This window comes from Rhinopithecus bieti, unplaced genomic scaffold (genome assembly GCF_001698545.2).
Source record: "Rhinopithecus bieti isolate Rb0 unplaced genomic scaffold, ASM169854v2 scaffold_9581, whole genome shotgun sequence".
NCBI classification, from domain to species: Eukaryota; Metazoa; Chordata; class Mammalia; order Primates; family Cercopithecidae; genus Rhinopithecus; species Rhinopithecus bieti.
This window is the reverse complement of record NW_016806413.1, coordinates 3,252,668-3,267,928: the sequence shown is the minus strand read 5'-3', so window position 1 is coordinate 3,267,928 and position 15,261 is coordinate 3,252,668. Positions and strand designations below refer to the sequence as shown.

Genomic DNA, 15,261 nt, shown 5'->3' with positions numbered 1-15,261 from the left:
ACCTGTAGTCTCAGCTACTCGGGAGGCTGAGGCAAGAGAATGGCGTGAACCCGGGTGGCAGAGCTTGCAGTAAGCTGAGATCGTACCACTGCACTCCAGCCTGGGTGACAGAGCGAGACTCTGTCTCAAAAAAAAAAAAAAAAAAAGTCTTGAGCAAAAGAGGCATGGTGTGTGAACCTCTTCTAAAGGCAGACTTCAGAGTCTTAAAAGCCAGAGAATGTGGATGTTATTCTGATGGAACCCCACAGAAAGGGATGGGCAGGGCAGGCTCTTGTTTGCATTTCATTTGCAGGGGGCAATGAAACTCAGAAAAGGAAAGAGTCTTGGCCAGGGATGCACTGTTAACCTGATCCTGGAGCCCGCTCCTCAGGCTGCCCAGGTGGGTGGGGAGAGGTGTGAGACGATGGCACTATCTCGACTTTGCCTTTGACCGTTTGGTAACAGAGAGCTGAGGAAAGCAATTATTAAGGCAATTGACTATAGGAGTCCACTTTATACCACATTCAAGCTGTTGCATAACACATGTATATGCATCTTGTTACCTAACACCTGAACAAGTCAAAATTCCATGACACATCTGGTCCTAAGAGATTGTAGGCGTGTAGATGATATTAGGTGAAGCCGCTTCTTACACCTCATGATGAGGAACCATTCTGATTCAGGGGCTAAGACCTGGGCTCACAACATTTCCCAAAGAATTCCAGTGCTAGGAAGCTTCCCTGGTCTGGATGGCCATTCCCTGGGACCAGCTGTCTGAGAGGAAATTGGAACTAGGCAAGAAGTGTCTCTCGGTCCCCAAGATGCCTTCTGTCCATTAGGAATCAATGTCATCAACGTGTTTGTGCAAGAATTGCAGCAAAATCCTGGACGTATTTTAGGTGGAGGCCTACCATGTCACTGGATTCAGATTATTATTGCAAATTCCAACCTGCATTCTTCCTTCTGCTGTGGTGCAGATGCTAGCAGCTACAGAGCCATTTATAGCTGGAGAGCAGCTCCTGCCGCAAACGGCTTACAAGGGCACCATGACCAGGCAGGGCACCCCAGTATGGTGGCAGAAGGGCGGGCAACTCCCAGAAAGCAGTCATTTGTGCCACACTATTGCCCTCCCTGTCTTTATTGACCCCACTTGCTAGGACAAACTCTGGGTGCCAGTTTGTGGCCTTGTGTTCTGGGAAGGGGAGGTAGAGGTGACGTTGAGTTGCTCTTCAGTCTTCCTTAGGATGGAGACACCTTTGGTTTCTGTTTTCTAAGCCAGACAGTTATGTAAAGGGAGGTACACATCCACGTATCCACGTCTACCCTACTGTTGCCCTTCTGGTTAATTTTTCAGAAATATACAGTGATTTTCCTTGTACTGAGCACACTTTAATTTGATGATTTGGCCAGAAGCCCTTCACACCTCATCTGGTTGCCCAGGCCTGGGCCCTGGGAGACTTGGGGGTGTGTTTTCCTTTCCCCCACAGAGGGTCAGCTGGCCTGGATTTATCAAAGCTCTGCCCCCACTTCTTGTGGTGACTGCATCTATCCACCCCCTGGGCTGTGGGACTCCCAGGTGAAAACAGGAGGTAATAATGGGTGGGTGGGAATAATACAAGTGAAGGAGCCTCATAATCCATGTGCTCTGTGCCACTGTTTTCCCCTTTCACTGAAGAAATTCACCAGCACTTTAAGATCTAGCGAGGAGGCCACCTTTCTTGAGCCAAATGCAATCAGCGTGATCTGTACCACAAACTTAGGGGACAAACTTCACCAGACCTCCCTTTTCTATCATGTGAGGCCCCCACATACCAATCAGCAGGAAGCCAAGGGTCTCCTCCCTCCTGAGTGGAGACTGCTGCCATCTCTGAATTGCCCAAGAATCTCCAAGGCTTACAGAGGGTGGTGGAAGATGTCAGTCATCCAACGCCAGGTAGGGAGGAAGCTGGTCTCTTGGGTCCCGCACCTTGTTACTCGTTTCTGCCTTGGATCCTGTTCAGGCCCAGGATACTTGTGGCTCTAGATCCCTGACAGCCCCATAGAAGCACCCCAGACCTGCCCCCATGGTGACAAGTCAGCAGGGAAGGAGGCTGGCTCTGCAGGGGCCTTTAGCATCAGCTGCTCCTGGGCAGAAATCAGCAAGGCCCTTTACCCTGCTATGGTTCTCAGATTTCAGTGTGCAACAGCATCTGATGCCGGCATTGTCAAACATACAGATTCCTGGGCCAAACCATCACCATGTGGCTTCTCAGGCCTGGGTGGTGGCACTGGGCATCTGCATGGAACAAGGTCTAGACGATGCTCTCCAGGGGTCTGTGGCAACGCTCAGAGGAACATGAGGCTGTTGCTGAGCCTGGCCCCAGCCAGGCTGGGTTCAGGTCTTGATTAGGGCCCTGGGCTAGCTCATGAGACCTCCTAACTTTGACTCTTAGAGGGTTGGGATGAGCGGCTCCCCACACCCTTCCATGGTGCCTACTTGACTGGGTCCCTTCTCAGGACCAGGAAAAGCATCTTCCTTCCCCTCAAGTGACTGTGGCCCCTCTTGTGGTTGGGACAGAAGGGTGTTCCCAAGCCTGAGGACACAGCTGCCCTGGCTGTGTCCTGTTGGGCTCCTGGAGGTGCTGGAGGCTCCAGGTTCTGTCAGGTTCCTTCTCTCCTGTCAGGTCCCTTGGATGGGGCGTGGAGCACATGCGGGGAGGCCTGGAGCTTGGCAGCTTTGTAGACCCAGCTACTGGCAAGAAGTTCCCCAAGGCCCACACTGTCTGGCTGTTTATCAAGGCACTGGCCAGGCACTGTCCTTGCAGGGTCATGGGGTTCTTAAAACTTAGTAAGGACCAGTCTGGACCCTTCGGTCCTCAGTGTGTGGCCTTTGGCCTTCCTCCTTCCTGTTGCTACTTTCGTGCTGGAAGAAGGGCAGGAGCCGCAGGGTTTGAGTCTGGGAACACGGGTCTCAGGTGCTGGGCAGAGGCTGTGGGGTAGTGGGGCTTGGCAGAGATGGCAAAGGACAGATGTGGGTGGACATGGGCTGTGGAGAAATCACTTGAACCCTGCAAACCTCAGGGTTCCTCTATTAAATGGGGACAGCTGAGGCAACTGTGACCCAGAGGGCACTTGGCTGTCTAGCTTTGCTGCAGGACTGGTTGGCCATGAGCATTTGCTTATTTGCTAGTGAAGCTGCTAAAATAAAGATTCGTTCTCAAGTCTGAGTTTTTGAGCTGCTAATGGGGAGTATGGCAATGTGGCTACTGTGAGGAGGAGGGGTCCACCGCCTGATCCCCCTGCCCCGAGGCTGCAGCCCTGGGATGCTCTGGGGTTTCTATTGGCCTCTGTGTGGGGCTTTAGTGCCCTGGAGAGTGAAAGGAGCCGCCTGTGTGGAGTGGGATAGTCCTCCCCCATGGGGAGGGCACCTAGGAAACGTCACGGCCCAGGGCTCAACACGGTCTGGGCTGGTTGTGTGAGAGAGGAGTTGGGCTGTGAAGTGAATTAGACCTGCCGCCAAACCCCAACTGGGGTCAAGTCCCAGTGACAATCTGTGGGACTTGGAGACAGCTTGTATCTCATGGCTTGAGGGAGGCAGGTTAGGGATGCATCCCTGGCCACTTTTGAGGTAAGGCAGGAGCGCTCGGGCATGGCCGTCTGCGCAAATACCCCAGGAGCCGCGGGGCGCGTAGAGCTAGTCTGAGCAACTTGCCGGGGGCAGCTCCCTGGGAACCCTTCTCTGAGGCCGCAGGCAGAACGGGCTTGCGCTTGAGAACGGGGCCTATGCTCAACTTACTGGGGCCTCCCATGGGTGGCCGAGGTTATTTTCCCACACCCTGCCCCACAGCTGCTCTCCAGCTGTCCTCCTTGGAAGCTGTCTGGTGCCCGGGAGAGCTCTGGGCCTGGGGTCCAAATACCTGGGTTCAGTCTCCTGTGGTTCCCTGGCGTGGGCCTCCCTCCTCTGAGCCATGAGGTGTTTGGACAGGGGTTACGAAGCCCTTCCTACCTGCCCGTCCGTCCCTCAGGGGCCGCTGCAGTCTCAGCTTCCTGACTCTTGGCTGCTCTGCCTCTGGGCACTTTTCTTGGCCAGGCGCGGGGCTGGTACCTCTGGTGTCCACGTCTGTTCACGCAAGCAGGTGCCTCCTAGCTCTTGGAAGTCATGGAGGAAGGCGGGCTGGAATCGTTGGGTGGGGTGGGGTAGGGGTTTCACCCTCTGGAGTCCTCAGGGGTGTCAGGGGAACTGGGTGGTCAGAGTGGGTAAGTTCTCTTGGGCGGGGTCACTAGGAGCCCTAAGGCAGCACTGCCGGGGAGAGGGGGACCTCAAGAGGCTCTCGGGGGTGTGGTGGGGTTGGATCTGAGGCTGAGGTGAGGCCAGCGACAAGAGAACAGTGGGCGAGCCAGTGGCCAGAAGGGCTGGGGGATGAAGTGAGCTGCAGGGAGGGGGGACCCGCCAGGATTCCAGGCGGAGACCGTGACCGCAGGGAATGGTTGTGTGAGGCCAGGGTGTGACGGCATCGGCCTAGATGTCTTCCTCAGTCCAACTTAGATACGAGGGAGCTACAGAATGTGGAGCAGCAGACACGCTGTTCCTCTACCCCTACTTCCAACTATGCCACTGAGTCCTGAGCACCTGCAGCGTGCTAGATGGCATCCATGACAGCCCGGGGAATACAGAGAGGAACTCGCCACACCTCCAGCCAGCTAGAGCCTAGCAAACTGCCACAACCTCCCCCTCCTGCCAATATTCCTCTTGACACAACCCGATTGGTTCCACATCCACCCTCTCCCGTGGCCTTGTGCCTGAGGTCTGGCCTCATTGGAGGGTCCCGTTCTCCCCTGTGCAGTGACTGGCTGAGGCTTAGTTCAGCGGTGTAGTTGTGTCCAATCAGACGCTGAGGAAGGGCAGATGGGCAGCTTCTGGGAAGGGCACAGTCACAGTGCTGGGAAGAGGCTGTCTGGCTCCGCGGCCCTGCAGGCGCAAGTGATTCGGTGGCTTGATGTTCCGGGCATCCAGGACCCACTGGTTCACAACCAACTGCATTCATGCGACTGACTCCCAAAGCCGGGCTCTGGGGGATGGGGCGACACCAAGAGCTGGTGCCATGGGCGCCATTTCAACTTTCTCCTTTCCCAGCAAACACAGGCACCCAGGCTGAAACGGAGTAAAGATCCTGGGGTCTCAAGACTCAGGCCTATATTGGTGGCTGCCACTCACTAACATTTCAAAACATGAGCCTGTTCTAAAAATTGTCCATCAAACACTGAACAACCACTGAATAACAAGGCCCTGGAGTGGCTCATCCTATGTAAGAGCAGGGGCAAAACTCACTGACCCGTGTCCACTGTGGAAAACAGGATGGGCTCGCAGGACCAACACAAACACCCATGAAGGGGCAGACAGGGAGAGTCGGGACCTCCAAAGACAAGTGGTGCTTGAGCTGGCTTGAGGAGGCTGCCCCATCTCTGAGGTGGGGGAGGGATCAAGGTGCCTGACTCCTGAGTTGAGGCAAACAGGCCTCTGCCAACCAGAAGGTGAAGCAAGGCGGCCCTCCCCGCTCTTCACCTTCTCCGGGTGGGCCAGGGCATCTGCTGCTGTCCGAGTGGAGGTGCCCACGGGTCTGCAGCATCTTGGCTGCAGCAGGATAGCCAGCACCGGTGGGAAGGGCTGTATACGTGGGCTTGTGCTTGTGAATGCAGGCAGTCCATGGACACAGCTAGGGAGGTGGGCACCACCACTGGGCAAGGAGGACCCTTTTCTCTGCAAGCCCAAGCCCAGGGAAGGGCACCAGGAGTGGCTGCTGGCTCTTGGCTTGGCACCATGGGTACACCCTGCATTTGAAAGCCCTAGTGTCCCTGTAGGCAGGCACCACCAGCAGCAGCAGTTCTCAAAAATGGCCTAGTTTTCAGCAACGAGCTTTGGTGCCTGGCCTCTAGCCAAGCCCCTCACCCTGGGCTCCTGATCTCACCGCTCCACCTTCAGTGACCTCACCCATGCTTGTTTCAGAACAGGGAAGCCCACTGCAGTCCCCATGTGGGCAACAGGAGTCAGAGAGGTTGCCTTTAATAGCTCAGTTACTATTGTTTATGTTGATAAAGGGTCTGTTAACATACTGCAAAAGAGAACCAGGAAAGAGGTCCAGCATGGGAAGCACTGCCTTACTGTACCCTGCTCTCAACTGAGGCTCCTGTGATGAGCACAGTGGGCACACACCCCATCCCCAACCTGTCCACAGGTCGCTGGGCCATGGTGGGGCTGGGAGTGACACTGCTGTGAGGGGAACATGGAGAGCTGGTGGCTCACTCATGGTGAGAGGCTCAAGGGCGGCAGTGGCTTTGCAGCAAAGTTGGCAGCTGGAGCAGTGTGTGGGGCCTGGGAAGGAACTGGGAAGGAACAGACAGGGTGGGGCTGGGGGAACTGCCAGGAACTGCCAAGGATCCTGAGCTGGGCCACTGCGAAACTGAGATGGGTGCTTGTCACATGGGAGCCACTTCATTTGGCTAAGCATTGGGTCTAGGTTCAGGAGCCACGATGCTGCCCTGGGTACCCCCCCCCCCACCGTGGTGGGTGTGGCACAGACACAGGCCTCTGCCAACAGGCAGCTGGGCACACCGGGCACTCAGGTTGCCTTCTCCTTCCCGCTTTCCTTTGGTTCCTCTTTCAGGTTCTCAGTCACGAGCTTCATTTGCTGTTAAGAGAAAATAGGACACCAGGTGAGCCACAGAAGCCTAAGTAGTGGCACCTAAGTAGTGGCAGAGGCCTCTGCTCTCTGTGGAAGCCTGGCCAGCGCCTTTGACCCCAGGGAAGTGGTGACTCTGATGCTGCCTGCAGCTTCCAGCAAGTCCCTGGGTCTGACTCTGAGTAGATGGCAGGCAGTTGGTGTGGTGGAAATGCAATGTTGCACTGTGTGAGCTCAGACCAGCAGGGATTTTAAGGACACTGAAATGAGAAGCAGCTGGTGTCTCCTCCCTGGATGGCCAGGATGAGAGGAATAGGGGGACAGAGCCTGAGAGAGGACGGGGCATAGGCTTGGGACCAAGTGCTTGCTTTGCCCCTGTGCACTGAGCGACCCTGGCAGTTTGACCTCGCTGAGCCGGAGTTTCCAAATCTGCAGTGAGAGCAACAGTGCATATTTTGCAGGGCGGGTGCAAGTATTGTTGTCCACGAAGTTCCTGGCACAGAACAGATGCCCGAAATCATCAGATGTTTCTCACCAGCCTTTTGTCCCTAGTACAGCCACAGGACTTACCCTCACCCCTCCACCCCCATCCTCACTGGGAACAACCCATTAAGTCTCTGTGAGGGTGACATCAAGATAGAGGCACCCTCCTGGAGGGCAGGATGGGAGACTTCCAGGGAGGTGTCAGAAGGGAGAGCCTGTGCCCACAAGTCAGGCAGCAGTGTGAGGGGCAGTTCTGCTGCTCCTACCTTCCCCTACCCCAGCCCCGAAGCTCCCAGACACTTCGGTTTTGTGGCTAGAAAACACCACTGCAGCTCTGCCCTATTTGTTGAATAAATGAATAACTATAATACTGTGGAAGTTGGCTTCAAACAGATTTTCGATAACAGTGATTCACTTATGGAAAAACAAAACTCTTGAGTGCAAACGTGGCTGGTGCCCCCAGTACCTGGCTACTCATCTTGAGAGCCCCGAGGGCCACACAGGGCTGGAAGCAATACCACGCTCCCTGTGGCTTTCAGTGGGAGAAGCCACTTTCATAGGCTGTCTATCCAAAGCCCTTGTCTGCTGCTTTAACTTACCCTTCTAAGGAGCCTTTAGCTCTGCAGTACCTCAGGAAGGCGCTCTCAACTCCTGACCATTCTCCTGTTTTCTGAGCCTGGCCTGTCTCCCATGGGGCAGCTCAGTGATGGCTCCTGGAAGCTGAGCCCTCTGCATTTGGCTTGGGGAGGGGACTGGCTGGCCCTTTCTTATCCATGTCGAAGCAGGGCTTAGGAGATGACTTTTGATAAGAAAGGGGGCTACAGAGAGTCAAGGTGACCAGTTTATCAGCAGTGGGGGTGAGAGGGTTCTTTCTGCAGGGGCCACAGCATTTCAGCAGGCCCGGAGTAGGGGGTAGACACAGGAGTTAACACGGGCCCAGGGACATGCCCTGTCCAAATGACCCACCACTGTAAGATTTCTATAACCTTCATCCTGCCAGGGGGATAGAGATGGTTTGATTAATAGTTCACACACCTAGAGAGGCTGAACTGCCAGGCCCTATAAAAGTCTCCCCAGAGTTTTTTGCATCTGCTACCTCTTCCATTACTAACATTTCAGGTCTTCCCACAAACCCATGCTATTAACTACAGATATAAAATGTCACCATAAATAAAAACTGTAGTATTTCAGCCCAGGTTCACTGCAGACTCTTCTAGCTGTTATCATTTAATACTTATACGACTTTTAAAATGTCTTTTTTTTTTTTTTTTTTTAAGAGGGTCTTATTCTATTGCCCAGGCTGGAGTGCTGAGGCATGATCACACTGCAGCCTTGAACTCCTGGGCTCAAGGGATCCTCCTGCCTCAGTTTCCCAAGTAGCTAGGACTACAGGCATGAGCCACTGTGCCCAGGAAATTTAGCTAAACTAAAACAATAATGAAGACAGAACATTCCCCAGCTTGTCACAGAACCTTGCAGCCACATTTCCCTGGCATTCCACATGGGGAATAAAATAAAAATGGGAGCATTTGAGGCTCCTTTCAAGGCATGTGTGGCTGGAAGCCCCGTGAGGTCAGGCACAGAAGCATCCAGCAGCTCTCTGGGAGGGGCCCCCTGCTCCACAGTAGCCAGGGTGGATGGGCCTTCTCTGAATGACCAAACCCAATGTGACTTTTGTCTCACTTCCTGGGGCTGGTTCTGTGGTGCCCCCCACTTGTCCTTATAACTGATGTGCCCATGGGGGGCTTCTTCAGGGCCACAGCCCCTTCTCTCAGGCCCAGGGTTGGGGGCTTCACCCAAGTTCGGGGAAGGAACTCAGAACTCACTTGACTGGGCTCCTCCCACCTGCAGTGCCTGCCTTGCTCAGGGCAGCACCTAAGAGCCTGAGGATGTCTGCGAGGTCACAAGGTCATCTGTGCTGAACTGCCCTGCTGGTGGCAAAGGTAGAAAGAATGGCCAGGGACCCTCCAGTCCTCCCTTGCCTCAGGCCAGGCAGGAGCCATTTGCACATTTCTGCTCTTTCCTTCACCTGCCCTGGAGCAAGGCTTCTTTTAAAGCCATGAATGATCAAGCCTCACTGGAGTTCTGTGATCCCCAAGTTGGGCCAGGGCCATGGGATGTCTCAAGGCGAACTTGGCAGCCAGGAGAGCAGGAGGGGACAGGAAGGCTGTGCTCCCAGGGCCTCTACAGGGCAGTGGCAGACCAGGTGATTTCCTTCCAAGGGCACTGTCCTTCCCACGGCCATGGTATGGAGGGGGGCTCAACTCGACTCCCTGGGTTGCCTGTGCCCACAGTCTCCAGCTGGGAGACCCTAAGCCAATGGCAGAACCAGAAATTAAAACCTGCAGCTAAAGTCCAAAGAAAAACCCAAGTGATTTGGAGGAAATGAGCTGCAACAGCCTGCTTTGCTGAGACAAGTTAAATTGTCATGAAGTCAGTGGCTGCTGACACCCACACCTTTTCTGTGTAAATGGGGCAGGCCTCTACCTCCCTTGGCTGCAAATGGAGTCAGAGCCACAGATACTCATTACTGGCTGACTGGCCCTAAGATAGTTTCTCTTAGGTAAACTAATTGCTATCTGAGTCTGTAACCCTCAGTACGGGGTCATGCGACTTACAACAAGAATATCTCATTTGTCTTCCCTGTAGTGACTGTGATGCAAACCTGCCCTCCTGGTGAAGAGGAGGCTGAGCCCTAACCACAGTCCTGGTCCAAGAGCACTTCCCACACCCTCCCCGATGGGGAAGTGGGAGCACTGGCAGAAGCGACGTCAGGATCACAACATTTATGATTAGGAAAGAAACTTGAACAGTCTCATGGCCACTTAAGAATCCTGAGACCTGGTTAAATGCAGGCCCTACAGTGGGCCCCAGACTCGAATTTTTAACGAGCCCTTGAGTTTTTCCACTGGCTATCACAGGCTTGCAAATCTCTGATTTGTTGTCGGTCACCTTTCACAAACAAGCAAGCTTGGGCCACAAGGGGTGAAACAGGTTTCTCCCAGGCCACACTGCAGGCTCCGGCTGAGCGGGCTGGGCAGTGCCTAGGCACCAGGCTGCCTCTGGCAGCTCAGCTCTTTGGCTTCTTCTCCTTAACAAACCTGGCTGGAGGGTGGGTGGGGTGGGAGTGAGCAACATTATCCCCTTAAAAAAAACCTGGCTTCTTTGGGGATCCTTAAATTAAAACCTTCATAAAAATATAAGCAAGATAATAGAGCTGACAACTTCTCCAAAAAAGTATCAAAATGGAGAGAGAATGGAATTTTCCCCTAACTTGTGACTCATTAAAACATCCATGCTCCAAATTATTCTTTAAAAAGCACTAATTTTTTGCATCATGATTACTAATGGTTATAATAGGAACCCAGTCATTAAGTGTGTTGGCCAAATGCACAGCTTGACCTGAGGAAGACTGGGTGACTGGATCCCCTTTTCTCTGTGGAGAAGTACAGAAAACTTTCTGAGAATTGCAACGCTTCCCACAGACCTGGAATGGCCACGGTGGACTCCATAGACTTGTGATAACCACGGTGGACACCATGAACCTGAAATGGCTCCTTCTCCCTCCCAGCCCTGTAGCAGAGACTCCCTCTGGCTGAGCCCACAATAAACTTTAGGATCCTTCTATTCATAGCATTCAGGGAATCACTACCATTTGATTACATCTCCTGCTCAATTTGAAATCTACTAGCAACTACTCCATTACCCCTTCTCACCCCTGTCCCCCTCCCAAACCACGACCTACAGAAGGAATCTGTCTGGGGAGCCCTTGACTGAAGGATAGAAAAATCCCATGTGTCATCAGTTACTGTTCACTAGTGGCCTCACCGTTCATGTCCTCTGAGTGCAGGGTGCAGTGGCTGGGATGGAGCCAGGCCGGTGGCCACGTAGGGTGTCTGGGAATGGAGTTCTAGGCCAGTTCAGTTCAGCCCAGCAGCAGCACCTGGCTCCCCTGGCCCACCCTAGCCTTAGGTGTGCAGGCCTGAGAACAGAGCATCATGATCACCCATTCCCATTCCCCCACCCAAAATCTGATTTAATGCACCTAAGTGTGGCCTGGGCACAGGGGCTTTTCAAAGATTCCCAAGTGATTCTAACATGCAGGTGAGGTGGAGAGCCACTACCTGAAACGAAGCCACCCTCCAAGTCTCCCTGAGAAGGGGAATGGCAGGGAAGAAGGGAGGATCAACTTTGAGCCTCCTCCACTCAAGCTGTGCACACACCCATTATTCACGCCTTGCAACAAGCACAGGCTTCTCTACAGGTGTCAGTGACATGGCCCTGGGGACTCACAAAGCTACACAGCTTATTGAGGACATACAACTAGAGTCAGGGCAAAAATCAAGCCTGACAATTTAGACAAAAAAGGAGAGTGGGGCTTCTGAAGCACCTATTTTCACAAAGACTTTATTTGTTATCTCTATTGGAAAGTTTACCTCAAACAGTGTTCTGAAAATATCATAATACAATGATTAAAAAGTCCAAGGCTGGCCGGGCGCGGTGGCTCAAGCCTGTAATCCCAGCACTTTGGGCGGCCGAGACGGACAGATCACGAGGTCAGGAGATCGAGACCATCCTGGCTAACACAGTGAAACCCCGTCTCTACTAAAAAATACAAAAAAACTAGCCGGGCGAGGTGGCAGGCGCCTGTAGTCCCAGCTACTCGGGAGGCTGAGGCAGGAGAATGGAGTAAACCTGGGAGGCGGAGCTTGCAGTAAGCTGAGATCGCACCACTGCACTCCAGCCTGGGCGACAGAGCGAGACTCCGTCTCAACAACAACAAAAAAAGTCCAAGGCTGTCTGGGCTTGGTGATGCCATAAGGCTCTAACCAGCCACGACAGCAGTGAGTAGAGGGGCAAGAAGGTGCCTACAGCAGCCCACCACGCAGTCCTGGAGGGAGTTACACCCACCTCTCCCTCTGATTGTTGCTTCATTTTAATACTTGACAAAATGTAAAAATGTAAGACTTGCGGGCAACCACAAGTGCCAGTGCTCCAGCTCCCACCTCCCACCCCAGCCAGTCTTTCTCCAGTTGTCCCCATCTCAGGAAGCAGTGCCACCACCAGCCAGCATCTCAGACCGTGGAACTTCGGCCATCTCTGCGGATGCCTGCTCCCCCAGTCCAGTGCCTCTACCTGTCACACACCCACTGCTCCTGCCTCCCTCCTCAAGGCTGTGCCCCTGCCTGCACTGAGACTGCACCCCAGACCGTCCCACTGTTGTCCCAAGGCAGCCCAAGCAGGGTTTTAAATGGGGGGCTGTAGTACGCCACTCCAAGGTCCCCGGTCCCCACCATGCTGGGGACTGCAGTTCATCCCTTCTTGTCTCTCATCCTCGTACCCTGCTGCCCTGCACTCCAGCCTTGCTTCTGCTCCAGCCACCAGCTCCCTCCAACCAGGCTTGCCTGCCCTGCCTGAGCTTTGCTGGCAACTCCTTTCTGCCACTCAGTCCTCAGCCTGTCTCTTCCTCATCCCTCTATTTCCTCCTCTCCTGTCACCATCCCATCCCTCTATTTCAATTCCTGCACTCCTCTCATTACCATCTGGTTTATTCATTGTTTATTTGCAGATTTTCTTTTCTGTCTTAAATGTTGTATCCTTCCTGGTATGTGGTCTCCAGAGAGCAGGGCCATGACTAGACCCCAGGGCCTATGACAGTGCCTGGCACTGAGTTGATGCTCCATGAAAACTGGAAGAGGGACCAGCTTGCAGCCTGCAGTAGCAGCCAGAGAAATTCTAATTTAGCCAGTAACCTCAGTGTAATTCTGATGAACTTGTAAAGCCTCTTTTTTCATGTGTATGAAAGCGAAAAGCCTCTTTTCTCATGTAACACATATTCAAGTTCTTGAAGTCAGCATCATGCTATGGCCCACGAATTGGTCAGTCCCATGTATGGGATCACAGAAAACACACCAGTAGCATGGGCTTTATGTCAGAAGCACCGGGTTTCAGGGTTCCCAACAGCTACCTGCCCTGGTAACAGTGCAGATTTGGGTCCCAGCCTAAGGTTTTGACTCAGAAGCTGGGTGAGGGGTGGGTGGCAGAAATCATGGCTAGCAAGCTCAAGCTGGGTGAGGGTCGGGGTGGGGTGGCGGGGAAGTGTGACAGAAATCATGGTTAGCAAGCTCAGATGTGGCTCTGGTGAAGGGGAAGGTGGTCTGCAGTTACACCTGTGTGGGAGAAGGATGGTGCCAAATAATCAGCTTGGTCCCAGCTAGAAACAAAGACTCCTCCAAGAAAATCAAATCCCCACTCCAGAAACGCTCCCGCTCACGCAACAGGAGACATATGAGGGAGTCTACGACATAGTCCATTAACTGCATGAGCTGACCGTGGGGTGGGTGGATGTCAGTTCAAAAAGGGGAAACAAAGGTGTAATGTCTGTTTCTCAAATGATTTTTTGAGCCCTGTTTTCTCTACACGTCTGGGTTTCAGAGCAAAATTTCCCAAAGCAGAAGTTAAAGGACTTTGAAAGGAGATATTGTGAGACTGCAAATTACTTCCCATGGAGAGTGAGGAGCCCACAGAAGCCAGAGGTTGGCTTTCCAGCCACCCCCAGGCACACACTTTTCCTGACGCTTCTGGAAAAGGGAGCTAGTCATGTCTGATTAACTACAGCCACCTCCCAAATCTGGGCTGTTGGACTCCTCACACACCTGCCAATGCTACAGGCCATGAGGTTCCACAGGTGGCCAGAAAGAGCTGGATGCTAACACAAAATGACCAAGCAAAATGGACCAACCTCCCTGGGTCTGGAAAATGTTGTTGGGGCAGCAAGCCCTCACCAGGACTGCTCATCCCCTCTGTCCTTTCATGTTCTCTCAGTGGGCACTGATATTTTCTCCAAGTTATGGATACCCCAAATATACATGAAATCACCTAGTAACTAATCCAACAGACCCTTCTGCATAACCCCCAGGCTGCAGCACGGAGTGGACGCACCCATCTAGATGGTTCCTGCAGGCTGTAGGGCTCAGGCCCGTGGGTCTGGGTATCAGTCCTATGCTTCCTAGGGTTCCCTGTGCCAGGTTCATGCCAATCTTGGCTACTTACCTCCCCATTTCCTACATTTCTAATCGCTCTTGTACAGCAAAACCTCTTTTTTACCTCCTTTGTTGATATAACTTTTAATGTCTGCTATATTACCTGTGTGTAATTTAAATTTATAGTGACCAACACTTACATCACATTGCATGCCAGGCACTGTTCTAAACGCTATGCACATTTGATTTACTCCTCATAACCACCCTATGAGAGACATACCATTATCATTTTAAAGAAAAAACAGAGGCACAGAAAGGTTGAGAAACTTGCACCAGGTTATAGCAGGTTTTAGCCCAGGCTGTCTGGCTCCAGAGCTGGCTCCTAACCTGCAGGCTGCCCTGCCCCTGCCCTGATGTCGGATCTAGACGTTTCATTTTTGTACTATAATAATATCACCCAACTGTCCACCGGGGTCACCTGTGCTTTGAGATTCAGATTCAACTGGATCACACCTCCAATCCACGAGGTCTTGTAAGTATCTCTGAATTATTGGTGTGAATCCAATTTTGTCTTGTCACACCTGGCTCAGATTTCCTGCTTCTGCTAAATCTCTGAAACCATGGCAGCCTGGCTCCAGATACACTAGGTTAACCTTATCTTGATCTATATGCACACATTTTAGCAAGATATTAAAGAGTGTTTAAAACTTTAAGAATCAGCCGGGCATGGTGGCTCATGCCTGTAATCCTAGCACTTTGGGAGGCCAAGGTGGGCATATGACTTGAAGTCAGGAGTTCAAGACCAGCCTAGCCAACATAGTGAAACCCCGTCTCTACTAAAAATACAAAAATTAGCCGGGCGCGGTGGCAGGTACCTGTAATCCCAGGCTGAGGCAGGAGAATCACATGAACCCGGGAGGCAGAGGTTGCAGTGAGCCGAGATTGCACCACTGCACTCCAGCCTGGGTGACAAAGTGAAACTCTGTCTCAAAAAACGAACAAAAAAACTGCAAGAATCATTTTTTTTGGGTGGGTGCAGTAGCTCATGATGGTGATCCCAGCACTTTGGGAGGCCAAGGCAGGTGGATCACCTGAGGTCAGGAGTTTGAGACCAGCCTGGCCAACATGGTGAAACCCTGTCTCTACTAAAAATACAAACA

At 52.8% G+C, this 15,261-nt stretch overlaps 1 protein-coding gene across 2 annotated transcripts in view; it reads right to left on the bottom strand.

Annotated features, from left to right (window-relative positions):
• Positions 1-5,999: 5,999 nt before the first annotated feature.
• ANO10 (anoctamin 10) overlaps positions 6,000-15,261 on the bottom strand; it is a 262,387-nt gene continuing 253,125 nt past the window's right edge. The window contains exon 13 of one of the 2 annotated variants that reach the window (XM_017876325.1): positions 6,000-6,644. In XM_017876325.1, coding sequence (XP_017731814.1) covers positions 6,576-6,644 — 69 coding nt within the window. In that variant the 3' untranslated portion in view covers positions 6,000-6,575. The remainder of the gene's footprint in view (positions 6,645-15,261) is intronic. The other variant, XM_017876324.1, reaches the window with a different exon arrangement.